General features: G+C 41.5%; 3 protein-coding genes across 3 annotated transcripts; 2 read left to right on the plus strand and 1 right to left on the minus strand.

The window, feature by feature from the left end:
• Positions 1 to 584: 584 nt before the first annotated feature.
• On the plus strand, positions 585 to 17316 carry LOC106643041 (fibroblast growth factor receptor homolog 1). Its single transcript, XM_014358005.2, has 11 exons — positions 585 to 1013; positions 7710 to 7884; positions 12165 to 12494; positions 12808 to 13179; positions 13961 to 14148; positions 14495 to 14627; positions 14719 to 15219; positions 15299 to 15827; positions 15906 to 16046; positions 16136 to 16241; positions 16330 to 17316. Exons 2-11 carry the CDS (start codon positions 7797 to 7799, stop codon positions 16444 to 16446), a joined length of 2505 nt encoding a protein of 834 aa, XP_014213491.2. The 5' UTR covers positions 585 to 1013; positions 7710 to 7796; the 3' UTR covers positions 16447 to 17316.
• A 2326-nt stretch (positions 17317 to 19642) lies between these two features.
• Positions 19643 to 20600, plus strand: Pfdn4 (prefoldin subunit 4). The gene is made up of 4 exons (XM_014358007.2): positions 19643 to 19807; positions 19870 to 19974; positions 20084 to 20200; positions 20282 to 20600. The coding sequence occupies exons 1-4, from the start codon at positions 19769 to 19771 to the stop codon at positions 20432 to 20434; spliced, it is 414 nt and encodes a 137-aa protein (XP_014213493.1). The 5' UTR covers positions 19643 to 19768; the 3' UTR covers positions 20435 to 20600.
• On the minus strand, positions 20561 to 24613 carry Grip91 (gamma-tubulin complex component 3). Its single transcript, XM_014358006.2, has 8 exons — positions 24383 to 24613; positions 24123 to 24289; positions 22999 to 24046; positions 22710 to 22902; positions 22433 to 22637; positions 22007 to 22360; positions 21675 to 21935; positions 20561 to 21598 (listed from the first exon to the last, which is right to left on the minus strand). The coding sequence occupies exons 1-8, from the start codon at positions 24459 to 24461 to the stop codon at positions 21422 to 21424; spliced, it is 2484 nt and encodes an 827-aa protein (XP_014213492.2). The 5' UTR covers positions 24462 to 24613; the 3' UTR covers positions 20561 to 21421.
• Between the last annotated feature and the right edge of the window lie 125 nt (positions 24614 to 24738).

The following is a 24738-nucleotide window of genomic DNA, read 5'->3' on the forward strand; positions in this document are numbered from 1 at the left end:
ACCTCGAGCGTACAAGTACACCCGTTCCTCTTTTGGCGTTGGCAGCATCAGCAGCCCTCGCTGTTTGTGTATATATTATTTATATCGCGTATAGATAAGTATGTACAGACGAGCGCGGGTGATTTGCGAGCATTAGCAGCCATTTTTACAAATATATACATATACGTAGTAGACACACACGTATATACCTATATGTATGTACAGATGCACGGTGATGTGTCGGCATCAGCGGCGATAGAGTGGGAGCGATGGAAGGGACTTGGCACGTATACGCAGCATCACGCTGCAGAGAGATCGAGGCGCACGAATAGGTGGAGGAGCGGGGGTGGGGCAGGAATAAGAGCCGAGCGAGGGTTGGCGCGCGAGTGTGTAGCCCAATGTGCGGACGGGCTGCCGAGCAGCGGTTATTTCAAGCTCGGGCTCGGGGCGCGCCGAAGGTATTGGCTTAGTTTGCCGCCGGCACTTGTACGCCTCCGAGCAGCGTCGCTCCTCCGAACCTCGTTACGCAGTGGCGACGTGATTTTAAGTATACGCCTGATACTTAATTACTTGCTTGGTTGGGGAAAAAAAAAAAAAAAAAAAAAAAAACCATCAAGTGCACCAGCGTCCCAGTGCGAAAAATCGGCTCGAGTGAAAGTGCTGTTTTTTTATCGATCGCGTGTGCCGAAGGATCGGTAGATCATCGTGTCCTGTATATGCATATATACTTGTTCGCAAAAAAGGAGCGGACAAACATTTATTGTTTTTTTGTTCTTGTGTACGCGTGCACGTAAACGATCGAGGTGCGACGGAAAGGGGCCCGAAATAGCACACACGCGGTTGCTCCATCGGTACCTATTTGGTATATTATAACATACACGATCACGGCACCCAAAGTGATCGGCAATGCCGTACCGAACGAGCGCGACGAGGGAATTGCGGAAGGGCCACTGCTGAATCGGGGACACAAGTACCCCGTACTCGAGTGTAGTGCCCATCAGGGACCGATCGAGCTCCGAAATCGAGGCTGGCTGGTGAGTCGCTCAATCGGATTTACTACATCATGCGTATAATCGCTTGTCTGCTTGTGCGCCATTTTTTTCTCACTCGTGTGAATTTGCGCGCTCAATCAACTAACGTCTAAGGTGTACATAAGGAAATGTGACTCGTGCAATTAATATTAAAGCCCTACCCCTCGCGAGGTCGGAAGCTCATTCATTTACTCGAGTAAGCTTATCTATAATATTTTGGCCCGTAAGCGCGTAGTCGGTGATTTTCGAAAGCTCCTCTGTGCGCATGCATGGATTCTCGCTCCAAGGGGGACAAAATGAGGAGGATAAGGAGCCAATGGTGAGCACCAAAAAATCGTTCGGTGTCTCCCTCCTCTGCGCATAAAAATAATAGGTGATGTATACATTGTGAGACTGGTGTATCGCTAATACTGTATACAACTACTGTTTACCGCGTAAGTACGCGTATATATATATATATTATATACGTGTGTGCCCGTGACGCGCGAAACATCAGCCAAACTCAATCCGGCCGGAAGCGCCTATACTCGTTTCCGGTATTTAACCGATGTGCCACAGGCGACGCGCAACTTTCATCGACGCGCTACCTACTCCTTTTCCTACATATAGGTATATATGTATGTATGCCTCGTTGTCCCGATTATTTATGAGCACTCTCTCTCTCTCTTTTTTTTTATAATTTCAGCTCATCCTTCTTTCCTATCTTTTTTTTTTTTTTTTTTTTTTTTTTTTTCATTTCGTTTTACAACAACGCTCGAGTCGGTAATCGAATAATGAAGCTCTGCGAGCGTGTTTGCGTTGCTCAAGTGTGCGCAAGTGCGTATGTGTATACATATAGTACACGCGCGCTATTAGATTATAAAATAGACGGAAGTGTGAGATGATGATGATCGTTCGTTCGTGTGTTGTTTGAGCCACTGCTGTTGTACTGTTTAACTTACTGTTGTCCTGCATCACGCATGAGCGTACAAATATATATACATAATATTTATCGTACACGCACGTGTTTGCGGTACAATCGGTACACGCCGTGTATAGTATATATTATAAAATTTATCCTCAAATATTTTTCACCAGAGCGTTGTTTAAGTAATGTCGTCGATGTATTCAGAAAATTAAAATAAAATTGGCCCAGCATTAAAAAAAAAAGAAGCGAGTAATCGTCGTTCCCCGTATAGTCCGTGCGTTCGCCAACACAATGGATCTTTGTCTTTGCATACTTCGACTTCTCGAGGAGGAGGAGTACAGTTCTCGGCTCACCGCTACATCTCGGAAGCAGCAACTTTGCTCAATTTACGGGACGGACATGTGCACGTACACATACATTACACAACTCGAGCTCCCCTGAAATGCCTAGACGAAAAAAAAAGGTTCCATCAAAAAAGACAACGTGTATAATATCGCAAGCGTGCTTTGGATATTATATGGTGCGTGCAAGGCTTAAACGCTGTAATGTGCGTATAGGGCTGTAGTGAGTGCGAAACTTTGATGTGACATTGAATTGTAATCACATGAAAAACTCACGACGCGTTCCATCAGAGGATGTAACTAAAAGAGAAGGGAAAAGCAACCAAAGATGAGAGAGATCGGTATGAAAACGAAGCGATTTTTGGAAAAAAGAAAAAAGAAAAAAAAGAAAAGATGATACTTACATCCAAAAAGAGAACATGAGGAAGGAAGAAAGGAGGAAATGAAGCCGATGCTGCAAAGCTCTGTAGCGCGCATCCATGCGTGTATATATATATAATATACCATGCAAGCGCTTTTATGATCTGCAGCTATACATCGGAGTATGAGCGACAGAGCAGAGCGGACCGGCAGTCATCTGTCTTCACTTATGTGTGTACGGCGGTGTGGCGCGCACTGAAGCTGCATCATCACCCATATAGGCACCGGATCGGCATCGTCCCGAGGTCCCCCGCGAGACTAACGTATATACATGCACATAGTTATACAGTACCCACCAAACCGGTCACTCGGAAGAAAAACAGAGCCCGTATGATTATTTATTGTCTCCCCGTGCATACCTTTATTGTATATAATGCTTGAGTATCGGCATTTCGTAGATTATAACCGCTTCGGCGAATCTCTGGCATCTCCCGTCGGTTTTTTCTGCGAGAATTGTCGCCTCATCGGCAATCAAGCGCACGATACCTATATACAGCTACAGCTCTTGTTATGAATAATTTTAATTAACATTCAGTAAATTAAACAAACAAAAAAAAGAGCGATGGGGAATGAATTGAAAAAAAATGTCATTTCGCGATCGGTAGAGGAGGTGGGAATGGTAATGGTTTTCTCTCCTCGGTGGCGATCGTACCTATTTCCTCTTCGTGGTAACGAGAGTTTAGAATTCACCAAGACAATAACGCGCGGTGTGTATATTTTAAGCAGCTGTTTCTGCCTTGGGCTATACCGCTTCTCGTGGAAAATTGATTGTGGCAGGCACGCCAGAAAATCTCTCTCTCCTCTCGCTCGGGGTAATAACGGGCGCGTGTGCGCGTGTGGGACGACGATGATTACATTAATTCACCGAAAAAACCTCGGAACACGGATTTGTTGAATAAAACGTTAGTGTTTCCTGTTACACTTCTTCATCACCTTCCAACTGAATTTGCGAGGGTTATTTATAACCTGCAGGTTTGTTGACCAAGACTTTGTGTGTTTGCACTGCGGAATTGGTTTTTTTTTTTTTTTTTTTTTTTTTTTTTTTTTTTTTTTTTTTTTGGCAGGGAAAACAAACCCCATTGGCATCCACTCGAATTATCGTTCATTCGCAAATTTGTAAAGTTCCATTTTAAAACAGTCCCAACACTCAAACAAGTTTCACTCGTGCAAGTAGTAAAACGAAATGAAATAAGCATATAGCGTGTATGCACATGCAATAGGTACACATATTGTGGATATTTCGAAAGGGTCGGTTTATACATATTATCCATACATATGTATAAATAAATATTATCGGTGGGCACGATGATGGACAGGAAAGGTGAGATGCAGAGAGAGAGAGAGAGAGAGGGGGAGACTCGCCAATCGCTCGGTCTCTCGTTGTCCTCATTGCGCCAATTTGCGCGGAGAGACTTGTATTATAATGATGTTATGACCTCGTCACTATATAATTTTATACGTGCACGCATGATGTACACCTACATCAATAGATGCTAAAACTATTATCCCCCAAAGTAAGTGCAGTGTTGCGCGGCTTCGGTCACCACCACCACCACCACGAAGCTAGATCAAACCCATAAAATCGGATGGGCATATAGGAAATATTATTTAAACTCGAGAGGGAGAGTGGAAGTCGAGTATTATTCGTGGGCGCGATAAGCCGCTGTTGCTGCAGCTGGAAGCCTTCAATTTTTATTCCTCGTGTGATGTGTTGCAGCGTGCAGTGGTGTTTCGAGTGAGTGGTTAATTAATACCGTACCGTAGATAAAATAATAGTTGGAAGAAAAAAAAAAAAAAAAAAAAAAAGAAAAAAATGAAGTTGATTTAACTTTACGGTGCTCGTCCTTAGCCGAAAACAGACGCGTCTTACAAGTGCACTCGCATACGCACGCACTTATATGTACACCATCATCAGGATTAGAGAGAGAGGTTTCGGCGGTTCCACTTGGGATTAATATGTATGTGCACCGGCCGTATACTTGTTGCGCCTTTGTGGTAAGTCCACACGGGCCAATGAAACGTTTCATGTATCTGATAACACGTACACTCTCGCGTCTCTGCAACTGACGATGGTCTCCGTTAATTGCCCTCACAGTGGGCGCCCATGAGATTCCGGAAAAGTCTTCTTGACGATCTTCATCTCTCTCTCTCTCTCTCTCTGAGCTGAGGAGGAAAGAAAGTTAAAACAACGCTAATTATTGTGATTGTATAGGTTGTAGGTATACGCGTACAAAACAGAGAGAGAGAGAGTCAATTATTTATCAACGAGATTTTGGTTTATGCAATAGCGGATCGGCCATGCGCGTTCGCCTAGTGCACGCATCATCGGCTAATCGGCCAGTGTTCCGCGTACATCGTTAAGGCAATTGAGCCAATCTTGCGCCAAAAGAAACTACACGCACATGCACTACTGCGGATGACATTACATATATGTATGTATATATGTTGTATGGACAACACACACACACACACACACACACACACACACACACATATAAATATAAACTACTAGCGAACAGAAAGCGCTGACTATATAATATACAACACTAATCAAATGTACAACGTCACGAATCCTTAAGTTCTTGGATGCATTTGTTTTTGCACCTAAGGATATAAGTATATCATAGTCAACCTGCAGTGCAAGTCGTGTATTTGCATATACCTACTTATACCCTGATTCATCATTGTTGGAAAATAAGATTTTATGGCAACGTGCTCAAACAGATATTTGTTATGGTTGAAGGAAAAATCTCCATTCAGCATTGTAATTCTGAGTATTTGTATACGTAGAGGCTTAGCGGACGGGAAAATTGGCCGGATCGGCGTGTACATATTTTATGTTCGAGAGGCTACGTGTACATATACATATACTTACACGCACAATATACAATACTCATGGTGGCCGTAACAACAATGCCCGAGGCCATTAATCTTGACTACCATACTGTACAAGTATGTGTGTATGGGAAAAAGACTTGCACTATTTCACGGATAGATGCGTGCGTGCGTGCATGGGGGCTCATTGTGGGCCTTTCCGAAATCTCACCCTAGCTCCCGTCATCCAATTGTTCTCATCTCACAAGTACCAATATAGTATATAGGTGCATCGCCCCCCGCCGTCACTACCAATGCCTACTAATGCCAATATCTCGAGATTGTGACGGACGAAATTAAACATGAGTTATGGTATATATATATATATATATGATCCGATGCCTGTGTGGAATAATCTGTCAAATAGAGGAGGGATTTTGTTTACCTGTACACCTACGTACTTTGCAATAGCCGTTTGGAAACGTTATTTTGCAGAAACGGCAATGTATACGCTTATTCCAAAGCCCCATTCGAAGATTAGCGAGAGGCGCGTACGCCACCGAGTAAATCCGTAAAAACGAGAGAGAAGAGCTCACGAAGATGTACAGAGAAGCCAGAGCTTATCGGCTCGAGGTAGCAAATAAAAAAGGGTTGCGTTTATAGAGAGAGAGAGAGAGAGAGAGAAGCATCCGAGGCGCGCGAGAGTGTATATCATTATATGATTGTATACTTAGAGGAGGGGTGGAATATTAAGGCTCTCTCTCCGTTTCTTCTCCGTTGTGGTGCTTAGTACATCCGGAGTGGTGTGCAATCCACCGCGCTGCAGGGATTATTGCGAATACAGCCAGTAGCCTTGTATGTGGACCCACCTACTTCAGCCTGCGGTGCGTGTCTGGCCATCTCGAGTCGGCCGGCCTCTTCAGGAAACTGTTCATTACGCCGATCAGACACGAAAAGCACCGGCGATATACATAGAGAGAGAGAGAGAGAGAGAGCCAACCAACGCCAACATTTTGCGCTCACGCACACGCGCGTTTTTACCCTTTCCTCCGCACACGCGTCGTGTCGCCTTTCGTATTTTGTGGACTTTGCTCGCGAAATTGCTCGAGGAATTTAAAGAATCTTCTTTTATTCTCTCTTCCCTCCCCCAAGATCGCCCCCATGTAGCGTTTAATTATTCATTGTTCGAGCTTGCCCAGACACATTCGTCTTTATTTCGTGACTCCACGCTACACCCACACAAACACACACACTTGTTTTTAACAAATTGCTCACCATCTACTTTCGGCAACGACATAACAATGCGAGCTGTCTATACCTTTATATATCTATATACCTAGATGGGACGTAATTTATTTTTCACAAGTGTTTGCATGGAGCATCGGTGCAGCTGTCCACGTGAATTTATGTTACCACTTGATCGCGATGTTGCCGCATTATTTGCAATCGCGCGAGAGTAAAATAAAGCTTCGATTCACCTGTATAACGGGGAAAAGTGGAAGGAAAAAGGGACAAAATAGGTGCCCCTGCCTTTGAATCTCACGGGGCAAGGCGAGGGGAAAATTCGAAACACGCGGGGCTCGCGAAAGCACATTCGAAAATAACCCGAAGCAACAGATACTTACTTAAGAGCCCCAGAGGGAGAGAGAGCTAAACTTGGGGAGGGGAAAAAAAAGCAAAATCAAGCGTGCGAGCGAAAGAAAGAGGAGGAGGGAATGTGCGTAGAAATCGAGAAAGTCGTGTTACCTATACCCCGATACTTATATATATATATATATATTTACAGGGGACGCGGAAAATAGGGAAAAATATATGCGCACACGAGCAAGCAGAATTTAAGATTATAATATATGTATGTGTGTATGCGTGTACGCCTTTTCGGGCTTGTTGGCGCAGAGCCAAAGTACGACCGCAGAAACTGCACTCGCTCGTTATATCTGCAGCCAACACAGCAGCAGGGACGAGATAAAAAAAAACGGCCACTCTCTGTTTGTTTATTAATTTCGTCCGAGCGAGTTTGAGTGAAATTCAGAGAGAAACAAGAGAGCGCTTTTTTTCCCTCGAAAGCCCATTAGGTGCCCGCTAATTTATCTCTCTCGCCCCCCCCCTCCCTCCCTGGTTGAAGAGCCAAATATACATGGATGGATGGATGCAAACGATGAGAGCAGAGGAGGCTTTCGTTGAACCTGTTGTGTTTATTTGTCCGTCTTGTTTCAGAAAAAGAGTCCCCCGAAGCATTGATGTCGCTGATGCAGCAGCGGGGCGAGTTGTAGGGACAGCAGGCGCCTCCAGAGTTCGTACAAGATGCCTGCGAGGCATCGCTTGCTCCTGGGAATCTTGGCCCTCCTGGCTCTCGAGTGCGCCAACGCAAGATGGGAGACCATAAGGCTCGGTGAGTTTATACATTTTTATACATCATTATGATAATACACACGCACCACCAACCATTATTAGGTACACCCTATCTCCATATATATAAATATATACTCTGTATACTTAATACACGTGGGAGGTCCCGGTAGCTTTTGGAAGGGAAAAACCGGGGGCGAGTGATAAACTTGCTTGTAGGCACCCGTGTACGAATAAGCAAACAAAACGTTGGTATAGGTATAAGGGGGGCAGAGGGGGCGCGTCGATTACACCTACACGGTATTCAAAATTCACGTACGTGTGCGCATCTCCGACGAAAAACAAATAGAAGGCGTTAAAAAGTAAAACGTCCGCGCGAGAAAAATAAAACAGGCGCGAGAGCTGCCCCGCCTCCTCCTCTCGGGTGATGGGTGGGATGTGTACGACTGGCCGATCCGATCGCCTATTGAATATATGTATACCTGCACCTGAACTTGACGCGTGAACCTACGGAAGGGGGACGATGGGTGGAAAAAAACAACAACAACAATGCTATCCAATGGGCTTATTCGAATTATCCAAAACCATATACTTATACGCGCCAACCGAACATCCGAGGAGAGCTTTCGAGCTATGGTGTGCGAACGACGCGCGGAAGGAAGGAAGGAAGAAACGTTGTTGTAGCCGCACATCTGGTGTGCAGATCCGAGATTTGTGGGCCGGCACATGCTCTCTTTCTCTCTTTGCCAGAACAGGAGGAGGACTGCAGTGCAGAGGCGGAAAGGGCACAGAGGGGCACACACATAATAAGCAACAGAGAGAGAGAGAGAGAGAGGGGGAGAGAAGAAACAGCCAAACGAAACTAGATATATATAAGCTTAAAGCTGTACATCGTATGGCAAGAGGAGGAGGAGACGTATAATGTTATATCCCCTCCGAAAACCGGGGACGCACGTGCTTTTAGGACCCATTAACGCGACCCTCGCCTGTACTTGTACCTATATATACATATAATGGACACCGTATATATACCTCGGTGTTTTCGAATGATGGCCGTGACTCTCTCCGCGAAAGGTCATTTTCTAATGATTTTTCATGCTTCCGAGAAAACAGATAATACGAGAATAACGAGGTACCTATGAAGGTACGATCGTGCGCGTTGACGACGGCGTATTTCAAAGCATATTTTATGTATATGATATATATATATATATTTTTTTTTAAATCGGTGATCGGTAATGTTCCTGTATACTTTGTGTATTCGTATGCGCGAAAAGTAAAGCCCGAGTGACGGGCGAACGCGGCCTGAGGCAGCTTGAAAATCGGCGCGCAGTAGCGGCAAGAGGCGGCTTCTGTACGAGTATTATGTATCGGAGCGATCGGGGCTAGAATAACACGACTGTGCGCTACACCCGGCTGTCCGACCTTAATATTCTACTGCCGTAAGCACCTCCAAATTTTTAACGCTCAGCAGTTGCGGGGAACTCTTTTTTTTTTTTTTTTTTTTTTTTTTTTTGACGTGCTTTGTCTCGCCGCTGAAATCTTACATTTCTCTCGCGCCAAATTTTCTCAACCGTGAGGAGCTGGATTATTTTTCCATGCAAAAGACAATGCTTGAGACTCATATTATGGCATTTAGCAGCGTAGGGTGTTTTCAACTTACTTGTTATACCTACATGTGATGTTGATTTTTCATGATTTGTATGACAACATTTCGCGTAAAAAAACCATCCTCACAAGTTTTGTACTCAAAATGAAAAAACAACAACAATGTCAATAGGTATATGCTTTCACACGCAATTTTTTTCTTTTTTCACTAATTAATAACAAGTATACAATGTATATTATGAGCAAGCCCTATATTACCTATTATTCTTCAAGACCGAGACTTTAAACCCAATAATATGTATATCCCCACCACGGATGACGATTTTTCTGCTATTCGACCCCCACGAACGGGCACAATGTATCCTCGATACTTAAAATCAGTTGTATTTTACAGTAGTTACTTGTTTGGCATTCCATTCAGGTTTGAAAAAAAAAAAAAAATTGTGTGGCAAGTATATAATAGATACACTCAACATGTACATAGATTTACCATAGAGCACGTAAAAGCATTTTTATCATGATGATTGTGCTCAATTGTCCAATTGCCTGGGTCATTGAATGCCCTGTGGCCCAGCAATCCCATAGTGGCCGTGCACGGCCGCTTTATTATTTAACAAACAGGTCGAGAGAACGCGGTGTACAGTGCAGGGTGTATAAACATGTATAGGTATACGAGGAGAGAGCACGGCCGCGGAGGTGGAGGACAAGGGAAGGACAGTTATAGAGAGAGACAAAGACCCATTGATTTACATTGAAGTTCAGCGCTGCTGGACACAGCTATGCCCTCTCTCATCCATAATTATACCTGTACATTGTATATATACATAGTATTTACGCATATACATAATATACTCTTTATCTTATATTCCACCCTCTATCGCTATATATTCATTCCACTCTAAATTTTACATACCTCGATCGGCTTATACGAACAATAAGTATATTTACCGAGCATAGATTTTCATCCGGAGGTAAAAACCGTGACATGAAATCCCGAAAAAACGGACTCTGATTCGTGGTCCCTGCACTACTGTAGGTACAAGCATATAAAAGAGTAAAACACGTGTATTTGTCATTCGTTTTTTTTTATCATTTCCCGAGGGAGCTATGCGGCATAAGCGAGGAAGAGAAGAAGAAAAAAAAAAAAGGGTTATATATACAGAGACAGGGTAAACCGTATACACGATACACAAGTGATGGCTGGTAGCAGATGAAAGAAAGACACGCGTGCGACAGCGATGTATATGGGTATGGGTGCACGCCACCAATCGGTCGGGCTCCGGCGTAGTCGCAACCATGAAGAAAATAGGTACGCTGGATTTATTTTAATTGCATCGACGATGGCAGGCACAATAAACTCGGCCGGCCTCCGTTTGTTTCCCAATGTATATACGGCGCGAGCGATCTGTCACCCACCGCCACGTCCGTTTCCAAAAACAGAGGCCCCTTCTTCGTCGCTGTAACTATATACCCACGGTGCACATCGGGGAGATGATTTTTCCTCCCTACCGTGCACGAATAAAATAAAAATCTCAAACCCAAGGAGATGATCGAACTCTCCCCTGATTGGCCGCTTTTTGTGCAATGATAATAGTAACGGTGGGGAAAGCTCAGCGATGTCCTTCTCCCAATATTACTCGGTATGAAAAAAAAAAAAAAATTTTTTTAAACCAAGGGGAGGATCGAGCTTGTCCAAACATTCGAGTAGACGACTCTGGACAGAGTTTTATTGCAATAGTGCAAGGCGGTCGAGTTAATTGGTGGTGCAGTCGCGGTGTATTCCGCGAAAGACATCGAGTGCGTTAAGTATAATATACGGGAGAGTGGAGATACGTCCGGAAGATAACTAGCGCGCGGACGCTTCCGTGTACGAATCTACGTGTATACGTGGACGGTGCGTGTGTATATTCGGAAAAGGAAGCAACGCGTGTACGTATATGTTTCGTTGCGCGACCGGAAAGCTCGCGGGCAAAACGAGGCACACGAAGCAACCCGCTGCACGTTGAGGAAAAACGGATCTCTGCTCTCGGCCGTCGACGTAATTTGCTTCTGGCCGGCTTCCAGATGCCCGATCCAGCTGTACTCGTACCTATTCCCCTTTTGCCTCTATACGGAGGGTGTATCTTGATTTTTTTTTTTTTTTTTTTTTACTTTCGCTTACTCTACGTGATATTTATGTGTGCACTTATCACTCTGGTGTTTTCGACGTCATTACATCACATTTTACACGATAAATAGCACCAATAAGCCCCCCTATATATAATACATATCGATACATAATATGTAGGTGTGCAAGCGCGTCCCAAAAATAAAAGCCTCGTTATTCCTGGTTTTTCAAAATATCGTATACATATTATATAGATAATCACGTGGCACACCTACACACTGGTTATGGATTTCGCCGTGGTGATGGCCGATATAATAAGTATATGAAATCGAAGGATTGGACGCCCCCCCCCTCCCCCGCGACGTTGATCGATGCGCTCGGGCGTTGTAATTGAGTGCTTCCGGGAGACGCGGACAGTTTTAGACTTGCCAACCCCAAGATGTTGTGTATTCGAGATCAAGCCAAAAAGCCCACTATTTAAAAAAAAAAAAAAAAAAAAAAAAAAAAAAAAAAAAAAAGGCAATAACAACTATGTGTATAGAGCGAAAGACAACCGAGAAGGCATAAATTATATAAGGTGATGTAAAAAACTTGTTGTCGCATTGCAGAAGGGGAGAAGAGCAAAAACGCGACGGTGAGTACGGGGGTGAAGGTGAGGCTGGTGTGCGAGAGCGAGGACCCGGAGGCTAACGTCACCTGGTACAAGAACGGCGAGCCCTTCGTCCCGCGTAAGTCCCGAGTACGGGTCCTCCCGAGCCAGCGGGCCCTGCGCATACGCAACGCCCTCCCGGAGGACGCGGCCACCTACGCCTGCGACGTTGGCAAAGCCTGGAGGAGGCAGCTCGACCTCGCCATCGACGATTCCGGGGACGAGCTCGGCAGGACCCTTGGCGCCCTCAGGCCCGACGACAACGAGCTCGAACTGAGCCTGCCCAGAGGTATACATACATCATTTGCTCCGAGTGGGATATACGTCGATCGTTGATCGCGTATACACACCTACGTGTTTAAAATAGCTCGAGATCTCTCTCTCTCTACGAGGGTATACAGCCTTCACGCTGGCCTCGCTCCAAATCTAACGAGATTTTTCCTTCCAACTCTGCAAACGCCCCCCACAAAATACATATTCCTACTTCCTACGTATATACACATAATATTATACTTACACCTCCAGTTATTACCTTGCAACGCGTAATAAGTATGCGTGAGGGTGTAAAAATGAGGATGTAACGTGGGTGATTGGGGGTGTAGGTCGCTTGGAGGCCCGAGCCCTGCACCTGGAGAGCGCCGAGCCAAAGATCCAGAGCCCAGCCGGGAACTCGAGCGAGGACGCGAACAAGCTCCCGCAGCCGCCTAGATGGTTCAGGGAGGAGCCCCCGGCTTACGAGATGAAGCCGGCTGGTACTTCGTTGAGGCTGAGGTGCCAGGTGACGGGCAACCCCCAGCCGAACATCACCTGGTACAAGAACGGGGCCGAGCCGAGGCGCAGCTCCGGCACTGTGGAGATGAAAAAGTACAATCTCAAGCTCGAGGACGCCGTCATGGAGGACAGCGGCAACTACACCTGCGTCCTCTGCAATCCCCTCGGTTGTATCAGCCACAGCTTCAAGGTCGACGTAGTGGGTAAGCCGAATCTTTGCTCTTCTTTTTCTTTGTTTGTACAACTATACACTCGTGCATCGCGCGGTCGAGGAGAGAGAAAAACAAAAAAAACAAACAAGTTTGTTACTTATTTGCGAGCCCAGAACTGCCCCCGTTCATCAACGCGGGCTTTCCGGAAAACTTAACGATTTTGGCTAACCGCACGGCTAAGTTTAGTTGTCCCGTTATATGGGACACCAAGCCGAAAGTGAAATGGCTTAGGCTCCGAGGCGATTATCCTAAGGCCGACGCCAAGCCAAACGGCACCGAGATTCAGGTACATTTATACGCGAGACTTACGCCCCCCCCCTGACCCCCTCTCCCACGCTCCACCACAAATATATTTATGTACCTATACATGTGCAATCTGTTGTTCACCTGTGGCAATACAATAATCATACATAACGATAAGACTTGTGCACATTGTTGTACGCGGTGTACGTGCTTTCGGGATTGGATTTTGCGGAAATGTGCAAAATAATATTATTTCTACAGTTGGTGTTGGGCTATCACGTAATATGTCTCTGATGCTTATATTCTTACATTCGCTCTCATACACGGATAATATACAACATGTTCGGTGTTTTCATATATACATATAACGATAAAAAAAACAAAGCTGTCTCGTTCATTTTTTTTTCTTTTCTTTTTTTTTTTTTTTTTCAATTTATCGATTGCTTACATGTACCTATTTAAGTATGTATGAATAACCCTGCAATTGTGAGACTAAAAAAAAATTGGTGCTGGGACTTTGTCTATCTAGAAAGCGTGCAAGCGCCGCCGATCTTAACCGAGGCGCCCAAGAATATGACCGTACTGGTTGGGAGTAACGTGAATTTCACCTGCTCCTTTTTATCAGACACGCATAGGCACCTCGAGTGGTATCACGGCTACCACGTTACTTTCGATACGCTCAACAAGACAGAGGATAGCTTAAAGGTTGAGGTCAAGGTGGGGACGCTTTTCCTTTACTACAACTATAATAATTATCATAATTATAATTACCATAATAATATAAATAATAATACATTGATACCCTATACGCGTTATGTTAATATTATCGTACTAATATACCCATGAGCTATGTACAAATAACAAACTATAACCGCACGAAAATGTCTTTCAATCGATTGCTCGCTTTAACTAACGACCGCTCCCAACAAATAATAATACACATCTAAAATACTGTGCCTGCGATTGAGTGTGCCACTAACAACAATTGCATCGAACCAAGAGTTTTTGAACCAATAAATGAGCAAAGGTGTACAATAATAAAAATGATATCGCTCACGCGCAGACGGCCGGCGAATTGAACCCGGAAGTCCTGGAGATACACAACGTCACCGAGCGCGACGAGGGCTGGTACACGTGCATAGTACAAAACACGCTCGGCGAGGCGTTCAGCAGCGCATACCTCCAAGTCGTCGAGAGTAAGGAACCATCCATACTTTTTTTTTTTCCCCCTGCAATAATACATATCAAACTGTCGATGAATGCTCGAACTAACGAACGCCGTTGTAGCCCTGGAAGAGCAAGGCGGACCGGTGATGGCCCATCCTCACTCCCTGCTCGTCGGCAGCGTGTACCCGCTGCTCCTGTTCCTCTTCTGCGCCGCGGGCTTCCTCCTGTTCGTCGGCGTCTACTACAAGACCAAGAACGAAAAGACAAAGAAGCTGATAGCCCTCGAGGCGGCCAGGGCAGCCGTGATCACCCAGTGGACGAAGAAGGTCATCGTCGAGAAGCAAAACTTTGTCCAGAGCGTCCACCAGGAGTCGCTCCTCATGCCCGTCGTCAAGATTGAGAAGCAAAAGTCGACCTTTCCCGCGGACAACGGCTGCGTCACTGGCTCGGGCAGCATATCCGAGTACGAGCTGCCCCTGGACAGCGCCTGGGAACTGCCCCGGGAGCAGCTTCTCCTGGGCAGCACCCTCGGCGAGGGCGCCTTCGGCAAAGTCGTCAAAGCAACCACCAAGTCGGGCCGGCTCGGCGTCTCCACCATCGTCGCCGTCAAGATGCTCAAAGGTGCGTCATACTTTATTTCCAACGATTGCCCTTTTTTTTTTTTTTTTTTTTTTATATTAATGTCCATTTGTGCGCGCAGAGTGCCACACGGACGGCGAAATGATGGACCTCGTCTCGGAGATGGAGATGATGAAGATAATCGGCAAACACGTCAACATAATCAACCTGTTGGGCGCGTGCACCCAGGGGGGTCCCCTCTACGTGGTGGTCGAGTACGCGCCGCACGGCAACTTGCGCAACTTTTTGCGCGAGCATCGAGCCCCGACGGGCTACTGCGAGCACCACGAGCCCCTCAAGCTGCCGGGCAACCCCGAGACGGAGGAGGCGGAAGAAAAGAAGGTGCTCACCCAGAAGGACCTGGTCTCGTTCGCGTACCAGGTGGCCCGGGGCATGGAGTACCTGTCGAGCCGGAGATGCATCCACCGGGATCTCGCTGCGAGGAACGTCCTCGTGAGCGACGAGTACGTGCTCAAGATTGCTGACTTTGGCCTCGCCCGGGACGTCCACAGCCACGACTACTACAGGAAGACGACGGACGGCAGGCTGCCGGTCAAGTGGATGGCCCCCGAGGCCCTCTTCGAGCGCGTCTACTCGACGCAGTCGGACGTGTAAGCTATTTGTTTGCTGTCGCATTTCATCAAATTTCATTGCATGATATATAAGTATAACGCACGTTTTCGCCGTAGCTGGTCGTTCGGAATACTTCTCTGGGAGATCATGACTCTCGGGGGAACCCCGTATCCGTCTGTGCCGTCGGTCGAGAGGCTCTTCCAGCTCATCAAGAACGGCTTCCGGATGGAAAAGCCTCCGGGTTGCTCCATTGAAATGTAATTAGACCTATATATATATACATACCTTTTGCTCACGTGTGTTTTTACTTCATGTACATTGGATTATTATTTTTATTGCGTTGCAGATACATGCTGATGAGAGCGTGCTGGTCATATTCGCCGGAAAAGAGACCAATATTCACCGATTTGGTCAACGAGCTAGACAAAATACTTACGATAACTGCTAACGAGGTAAGTTTCGGCTCTTCCTTATATAATATTCATGCTGATTTTCGGGAATAACTCATATTAATTTTGGCGCGTGGGCGATCATTTGCAGGAATACTTGGATCTGGGTCTTCCACAGCTGGACACCCCGCCGTCGAGTCAAGAATCCAGTGACGCGGAGGACGACGACGTAGAACGCCAGTTTCCATTTCTACAGAATCTTCTGTAATGTGAAAGTGAACGGGTGGAGTAATTCAACTCGTACAAAACAAGTATCTCCTGAGATGTTGGTATAGCTATTCAAGTCACGGATGAAACTAAATACATATGTCAATTGAGAATGGAGAACCTTCGGCCCTACAAATGTTACGTTAAGTGTGGTTTATTCAAGTGTTTCACAGGACAATGAACTTGATTTTTTTTTTCCCCCTATTTGACGTGAGTTTGTCACAAGAGGGTCGCGGGACAAAAAATTGCTCGGAGATTGCTGTTTTTAATGCGGTGGATACGATCTACCGATGGAATCAAGTGAGCGAGTAGAATCAGAGATACGTTTTGCAAAAGCTGTAATATAGTAAGAATTAGTCATGACACGCATTATCAATCATACTAAAGCGACTAGTTGTAAGTATAGGTTTACCTTATTTGAGTATTTAAGTGCCTAGTATAATTGAGCATTTCGATGACGGAATGTAAGCAAGTATTCTGTAATTAAGACTAAAAGTATATAAGTTAAAAGGTATCACAGGAAATTTGTAAAATTTTTTATATCCTTGTAATTTAATGTGCTGTTTGAGAAAGTCCCGTGCGAATCGATCGATGGAAAATAAATAATAATTATTTCAATTGCCATCATTATTTATTTTTAATTAAGAAAATGGAGACATCACATTTTAACTAAATAACAATTGAGCCCTACATATTAATTATATTGTAAGTAAATTGGTTTTGTCTTTCAATGTATAGAAATGTAAGCGTCGATGGTAATCGTGTTTTTAACTAGTCAATTAAAAAAATAACTAATAATGAAAATGTACATAACTAAAGTTTCCTACAAATTTTACAGATCGACATGAAGCTTTAATTTTTTTTTTTTTTTTTCAACATACCAAACACGTAATTATTATGTGTACAAGTATATATTTATGTACCAACGCATCTACAATCATTTAACTGACAGTTTTTATATTTACCTTTAATAGCGCTTATATTCATGTACACTTGTCAAGTTTATTTATATCATGATTATATAAACGATTACAGAAAAAATTTTTTTATGGATATATAAGTATCCCGTAAACTAAAACTCAACGAAGAAAACGCTGCTCAGAAATCAATACGAGTGGAAGCAACCGGTCGATAAAAAATCATGATATTCACCTAGAATTTGAGCAGCGTGGTATTTTTCTGAAATATTCGTTGAGGCGTCGAGGTAATCTCTTGTATCAAAATTCAAGAATATGTTATTATATTATATATAATTGACAAAAAAATATTCGTCCATGCTAAATGTAAAAAAAAAACTCAATAGCGTGTAGGTGTATAGTGTTAAATTATTTATTAACGTTGTATAAAAGATTATCATTAAATATTTTCATAATTTTACAAGAAGAAAAGTTTATGAAAAATCATATAATTATACATTAGTTCACAAAATTGCAAAAACTCAGAAAAATAATGGTATTCAAAATAAAGATAAATCGAATATGACTAAAAATATGACAATCGAGACATTATAAGGAAACTGCCGATGGTTTGTTTGACGATACCGAAAAAGTGAAATATTAAATGTATCATGCAAAAACCATTATTTACCATATGTAATGTGCAGGTATTTTTAAGTTTGAAAATCACTAATTGTAAATATACTTTGTTAAACACGCATATAGTACATCAACATTTAAACAATTCAATAAAAACATGATGTATTATTATACAAGGTTATCAATTATTCGAATACACAAAAATAATCTCGAACAAATTTCATGAGGAAACTACTCTACTGACAAAAAGTTTTTTTTTAATATTATCTACCCTCATCGTCGCTCTTCAATTAATTTAATTTTGAATTTAAAAAATTATGCGAAAAAAGTTTTTAAGTTTAAAAATTTTTTGAAATCAGTTGAGAGAAGCACACACAACAGAAGCGTGAAGAAACAGAGAAAAATTTATGAATTAATATTTTGAAAATTTTCCTTGACAGTTATAACACACAAATGCCCGTTTTTAAGCTATAAAATTATATTGCTATGACACAGCTATACCATTCCATTGTTTCTGTGTTATACCCATAGACCTAAGTGTAAAGAATAGATCGCGTATACGAGAGCCTCACTGCCTCAACCTTAGAGAATATATACATGGAGGAAGCATTGTATGCTCCGACCGCGAGACGAGTTGAGAGAGACAAAAGACAAATAGCAGTACAACCTTTCTCTCTCTTACACGCCTCTGATTGGTTGGCCCCCTTCCGTACATATAGGTATAGTCGTATGCACGAGTGGCGTTCGTGGGGGAACAGAGTAGATACTATACTTATATATGCGGAGGGGCCAACCAATCAGAGGCGTGTAAGAGAGAGAAAGGTTGTACTGCTATTTGTCTTTTGTCTCTCTCATCTCGTCTCGCGGTAGGAGCATACAATGCTTCCTCCATGTATATATTCTCTAAGGCCTCAACTGCTAAAGGGTTATACCATTCCAACGTTCCTGTTTTATTGGGTCATGTGGGGTTATACCATTCCATAGTTCCTATTTTATTGGGTCATGTGGGGTTATACCATTCCGCCGTTCCTGTGTTACACTATTTTGTTGTTTTCTGTATTCTGTGAGTGTAATAAATCAGCAATTGCCACCAGCCAATGCAGTTACAGTTAATTATGCACATGTACGAGGTGACAACGTTGCGTGGTTGGGGGTGTTACTGTTGATTTACTGGTGATGTGTTCTGCAATCTCACCAGTAGAAAAGCAGACTATATCGGTTTCCTTGTTCTTTTTTTTTGATTTTTTCTGTAATCGTATAAACAAAACAATGCAGATGACCATAACCACATAATTATTGTATTTACATGAATTGTAGAAACTTTTCATTTGATGCCTTAAAGACGTTCTAACATTATAATGTAATCAGGTTACATAGTTTTATTATGAATAAAGTATCTATTTCCTTGTTTAAAACAAATTATATCGGTATTCAGTTAACATCAGTTTGAATTAAATCACCCGCCATAGGTGTGGCTGACAGTCTTAAGACATTAAGGGTGCCTGTATGTACATGGAAGACCTGCTGTTTGGCAACTTCCCGTCAAAGCTCTCTGGTCTCATGAGAGTGAGAGAGAGAGAGGTTTATCACTTGACCACATTTAACCTCTCTCTCACTCTCATGAGACCAGAGAGCTTTGACGGGAAGTTGCCAAACAGCAGGTCTTCCATGTACAGGCACCCTAAGACGCCCATGTAGTACTTATGCCTTAATATTTATCACGTCAGAGTATTGAAATTATATTAATAAAATTAAATTGCTCATCACTTATAAGGATCGTAATTTGAAATGGCTGGTGGAAAAAATGCACAATCTGCACTTCAGCCGGTAAGTTTTTACACGAAATGCGCTATTATTAAGGTTAGAAATAGTCTCATATTTATTTTTAGGACTCTGATGTTCACATATCTTATGAAGATCAACAGAAAATTAATAAATTTGCAAAACAAAATGCTAAAATGGACGACTTTAAAGAAGAGCTCAAGTTTAAGCAGGTAAATTTACATTTGTTTAATAAGGATATACTTTTAGGAAAATAGAATTGTAAAATGTCTAATATGGAGTTTCAAATAATACATGGTATTAATTTTATGTTTAATTTAGAATGAACTGCAAAATTTGAAAGATGCGTGTAGTGAACTTGAATTGTTTGATGATGATGTCAAAATTCCTTATCATATAGGAGAAATTTTCATAAATCAAGATTTACCAAAAACTATGGTTATTACTTCAATACTTAGATATCAAATTATAAATCTTGACATGTTGAAACTAATTTAGATCTTATTGGCAAATTTTCAGACTTGTTTAGAGCAAGCAATTAAAAAGAAAGAAGCTGAAATCACAGAATTAGACGAGAAATGTTCTACTCTTAAAAATATAATGAGTGATTTAAAAGCACAATTATATGCTAAGTTTGGAAATAACATTAATTTGGAAGCAGATGAAGAATAAAAGGAAAAAAATCAAGGTTACACACACTCAAGTCACGTTTCTTACAACAAAATCACATTTACCATGATTGCAAAAAAATAATTTATTATAAAACTTTGAAACAACATTGTTTATACACTTTCCTCAATTATTATTATTGTAAATAGAAATATTTTTAAATAACAAATTATGAGTTTTATTGGTTTTTTTTTTTACACATCATTTTCCACTTCCAACATCAACTTTTAATTTTTAAAAATGCGTGTAATTAAAGCTGATGATTTCAATGTGGTAACAATAAATCAAAACACTATTCATAATTTCTAAAAGTATAGAAATATGGTGATTATTTTCTCTTATGCACGGTAAAGCATTAGCTTTAACTTTTCAAGTATTTATTTAAAAATGAGTTCCATGATATAATTAAACATCTACATAATCACAGCTTAATGTCATGCATTAATAGATTATAATTTATCCTAAGCAGCAAAAAACAATTTTTTTTCTTTTTATTCTTTTTGCAGGTAAAAAATGTTCTAATTCTAGACCAAGCGGCTCTCTTAAAATATTATTCGAGAAAGAACTAGATGTTGATGCAATTTCCATTTGATTATTGTAATCGATAACAGATTGAGTTAACTGTAAACGTAAATTGTGACTGTTAATGCTGCTTGTGCTTTTGGCTGTAATAGTTTTTTTTACAATAACTTTATCTGCTGCTGAAAAATGATTTTCACGAATTGTCAAATCATCATTGTCCGGTTCCATTCTTTCGATTTCACTTTTTTTTGCATCAACAGAGATTTTTTTCATTGGCTTTGATGCCGTCTTAAATTGCAGAATTTCTGCTTCAGAAATAATTACATTAAAGTTCAAATCATCAAGATCACCTTCTGTACTCAATGGTATTTTCATATCTATACCGTTGACATCTTGCACTGAAACTTTTGTGTTATTTAGATGCACCGACTTTGGTGACGTTCCAATTTGCTCTTGAATTGACTCTGGTCACTTATCGGTGAGAAAAGCTTGATCGCTTTGTCGTCGACGTTGATAAGTGAGAGGTGCAACCAACCGACTGTCCTTGCTTATATAGTATTCATTAAAATCTAATCTGACGCTTAGTAATTGTAAAGAGACATCTTCTGCAGAAGCAAGCATTAGTAAAAACTTCTTGACACGGTCCTGTGGTAAAAAACGCATAAGGTTGTACTTATAAACTTATTAAGATATAAGATCTACAAACTCAAAATAATTATACCTGATAAGTTCTTGACAACAATTTAAGCTTAATTGACAATGTGCTTAAATACTTGAGAAACGTGTTCTTCCTTTCCATGTTTTCGGCAACTTGACTTTTAGTGCAGCCCCATTGTTTTTGAATCTCACTCGTTTTTTCAATAAACTTTTCCGAGTCTACTCTTGCTTGATACTCAGCAGTAGCGCGCGCAACAAAAGTTTCTTCAAGAGACTGGAGTTCAAGAATAGGTCCGTACACGGAGCGAAGATGCAACATTAATTCCTGAAAATTTAAAATAAAATTTTTGACAAGGAATCGTAAAATATTACAATAACATCTCTCTCTAAACTGACCTGTGATTGATCGTCAAGGAGTGTACCTCTTTTTACTGACTGGATAAAATTAGTGTGAGCTGCTATAATATCATCTAGGGATGAAGCTTGTTTCAAATTTTTTGCAAATATGTCCCAAGAGCATTCTATCACTTCAAACAAGAAATAATACTGCATTTGATGTACAAGGTGAACCATACTACTCGTAACTGAATGTATCTGCTTTTGTATTGGCAAAATTTCGGGCATTTTACTGAACATTTTAGCAGATGTGATTTGTTGCTTCCATATGGCTGACAAAATTTTTTCCATGCGCTTGGCACGCCAAAGAGAAAAGAACACTCCTTGATATATCTGACGACTTGGCTCCAAAATCTGAAAAAAAATAATTTTTTCAAAATTTCGCCTTTAAGATTTTTAAATAATTGTTTGGTTAAATATTCATACTGTTCCAATGGGTCCATCGACATTGTAGTCTAGTGCAAAAACATCCCATCCAGTTTCATTTTCAGAAGGCACCAACAATTGTATGTCCAACCTTTTTTGAACATCCAATTCATCTAACTTTGTGCTTGTTGCTCTGACTGCTGTCTCCAGTATGGAAGATATATTGTGCGGATACAGAGAATTGGCCGGTTTAGCTAATTCTGGTCTGGAATAAATGCAAGATATTGATGCACAGGAACGTTAAATTTTATTTTATATGATGTGTTTTGTAGCTTACTCTAACAAGTGCATGAGATGTTGAACAAAGTGTCCTTGTCCAAGTAAAAGATATCCCTTGATACCTTGCAAGTGATCCATCAAATGATATTGTTTCGTGAGAATGTCAACCACTCTGGTTGAAGTTTCTTTGTAAGCAGCATCCATCATTCTTTGCAGTGGTCCATCAGGATCCATATCAAAGAATGCTTCAACTAAAAATCATCATTACAATTTTAAGTTAATAATGCTATTTTAGCGTAAAGTGTAAAGAATTTATTGTGCACTGAATCTTTATCAATTCAAATCACCTCCAATTTTTTCAGACGAATTCTGAAACATTCCAGTCTCTCTGTCTTGCAGAGGCGAAAAGTCTTTGCACACTTCCCTTAAAAAGTTTATACTTTTACCAGTACACAAAATTTTTTTGGCTTGAGTCCTGCTTAGAAACGATGGAACCATTGAATCTCTTACTTGATACTTTTCATGCCACATTCTTTCTCCAGCAACTTCTGCACATGACTCGATGAAAAATTCTTTGTATGGGTCATCCAGTTCACCATCTGTTATCCATCTTAAAAGCATATTATAAAGGGGCTCTGAAACACTTTCTAGTATTCTTTTTACAAGTTTCTTGACACGTGGATCTCCATTCTGATTGAATTCATACACAGCAGAAGCAAGAGCACCACCATTCAAACCACCACAGGTCCTTACAATACTTGCGAGTAATTTGAGGGTTTCCAGAGGATCGTAAACCCACAAGTGAAGATTCGAAAGAGTGACTCTGTCCAAACTTAGAGAATCCTTAACTCTGTTGACTTCTTCTTGCGCGTTTGCGACAAACCTATAATAATCAGACAGTTCCTTGTGAAGAGCTGCCACAAAGCTATCTGCTACCCTTCCACCGTTGCCATGTTTGTCCAGCCCATTCTGAATGATATTGTATAAATATCCGAGTTCGCTAAGTCTCAGAACAGCTTGTTTTTGAGAACGATGTATCCTAGCAATCGAATCAATTTGGAATCCACGGTTGCTGTCCAACTTCAAGATTTTTCCCTCAATGCCTTGAAAAGAATATATGAGATCTTGAACAAGAATATCTTGCGATATGCAGTCCTCATCAAAAATTCTACTTGGGTTCAGAGAGTGATCTAGCATAGTTGAGTCTGTTGGCTGAAACGGAACTACTTGAGCTTGAGCACTAGATATTTGCGCAGAATATCCCGCACTTGTTGAAGCGATCGGAATGTTTAGATCTAATCTCATTTCTGGAAAAGTCATGTTATCATTAACTCTATCACTTGATTGACTCATATGAAGAAGAAAATTCAATGTTCCAAGGCGGTTTCTTAGTTCCTGTTGTATCAACGAATATTGTTGTTGAAAAATTTTATCTTTAAAGTTACTGAATGCTTCTCAACACACTACTTACCCCATCCTTTAAATTATTATGCAATTCATCAAAAAGAGCTGCATCCTGTGGTGACAATTTACTTTTGATTTGATTAGCAACCATAGTCTCATCATCTTTAAAAGTATCAATACCTTGCGTTGAAGATAACAAACTTAAAGAGAAACGCATGCACCTTTGAATAACTTCTGCACATCAACAAAAATAAAAAAAGGAGTGTAAGTGCTGACAAACAACTAACAATGGATTGACACATAATTACAATCAAGTGTTAACCTCACCTGGTTTTTGCTCGCCACACACGGAATCTATGATCTTTTGTAGTAAATCGCTCACATTTTCCGTCTCGTTAGCACTCATTTTGTCGTTTTCTTAAATTAATCCTTACTTTATAAAGTTCTTACAGAGAAAAATAAAATTTTGAACAATAAAACTTCGTAACCTTCGTATAAACTCAAGCAGCATATATTCATTGCCTCATCACTCATCATCGAACTTGGCGCGCCTGCCGCCTCGCCTCCTACTTACTCTGAAACTGAAGTGTTTTACTATACGCTTTACTATACTACTATACGTACTTATACTATACGCAGTGTTTAATTTTATATTCATTAATTATAATAAAATTAATTTTGAT

This window comes from Copidosoma floridanum, unplaced genomic scaffold (genome assembly GCF_036245765.1).
Source record: "Copidosoma floridanum isolate Cflo_tuat_1 unplaced genomic scaffold, Cflo_Japanese_pri ptg000021l, whole genome shotgun sequence".
NCBI lineage: Eukaryota > Metazoa > Arthropoda > Insecta > Hymenoptera > Encyrtidae > Copidosoma > Copidosoma floridanum.

Coding starts and splice junctions, on each gene's coding strand:
- Grip91 (XM_014358006.2), bottom strand. CDS start 24,461: ATGAGTGCTAACGAGACGGAAAATGTGAGCGATTTACTACAAAAGATC. Junction 22,903..22,998: donor TTCGTCTGAAAAAATTGGAG/GTGATTTGAATT, acceptor GATGATTTTTAG/TTGAAGCATTCTTTGATATG. Junction 21,599..21,674: donor TGTTGTCAAGAACTTATCAG/GTATAATTATTT, acceptor TTTTTACCACAG/GACCGTGTCAAGAAGTTTTT.
- Pfdn4 (XM_014358007.2), top strand. CDS start 19,769: ATGGCTGGTGGAAAAAATGCACAATCTGCACTTCAGCCG. Junction 19,808..19,869: donor CACAATCTGCACTTCAGCCG/GTAAGTTTTTAC, acceptor ATTTATTTTTAG/GACTCTGATGTTCACATATC. Junction 19,975..20,083: donor AAGAGCTCAAGTTTAAGCAG/GTAAATTTACAT, acceptor TGTTTAATTTAG/AATGAACTGCAAAATTTGAA.
- LOC106643041 (XM_014358005.2), top strand. CDS start 7,797: ATGCCTGCGAGGCATCGCTTGCTCCTGGGAATCTTGGCCCTCCTGGCT. Junction 12,495..12,807: donor CGAACTGAGCCTGCCCAGAG/GTATACATACAT, acceptor TTGGGGGTGTAG/GTCGCTTGGAGGCCCGAGCC. Junction 14,628..14,718: donor ATACCTCCAAGTCGTCGAGA/GTAAGGAACCAT, acceptor ACGCCGTTGTAG/CCCTGGAAGAGCAAGGCGGA.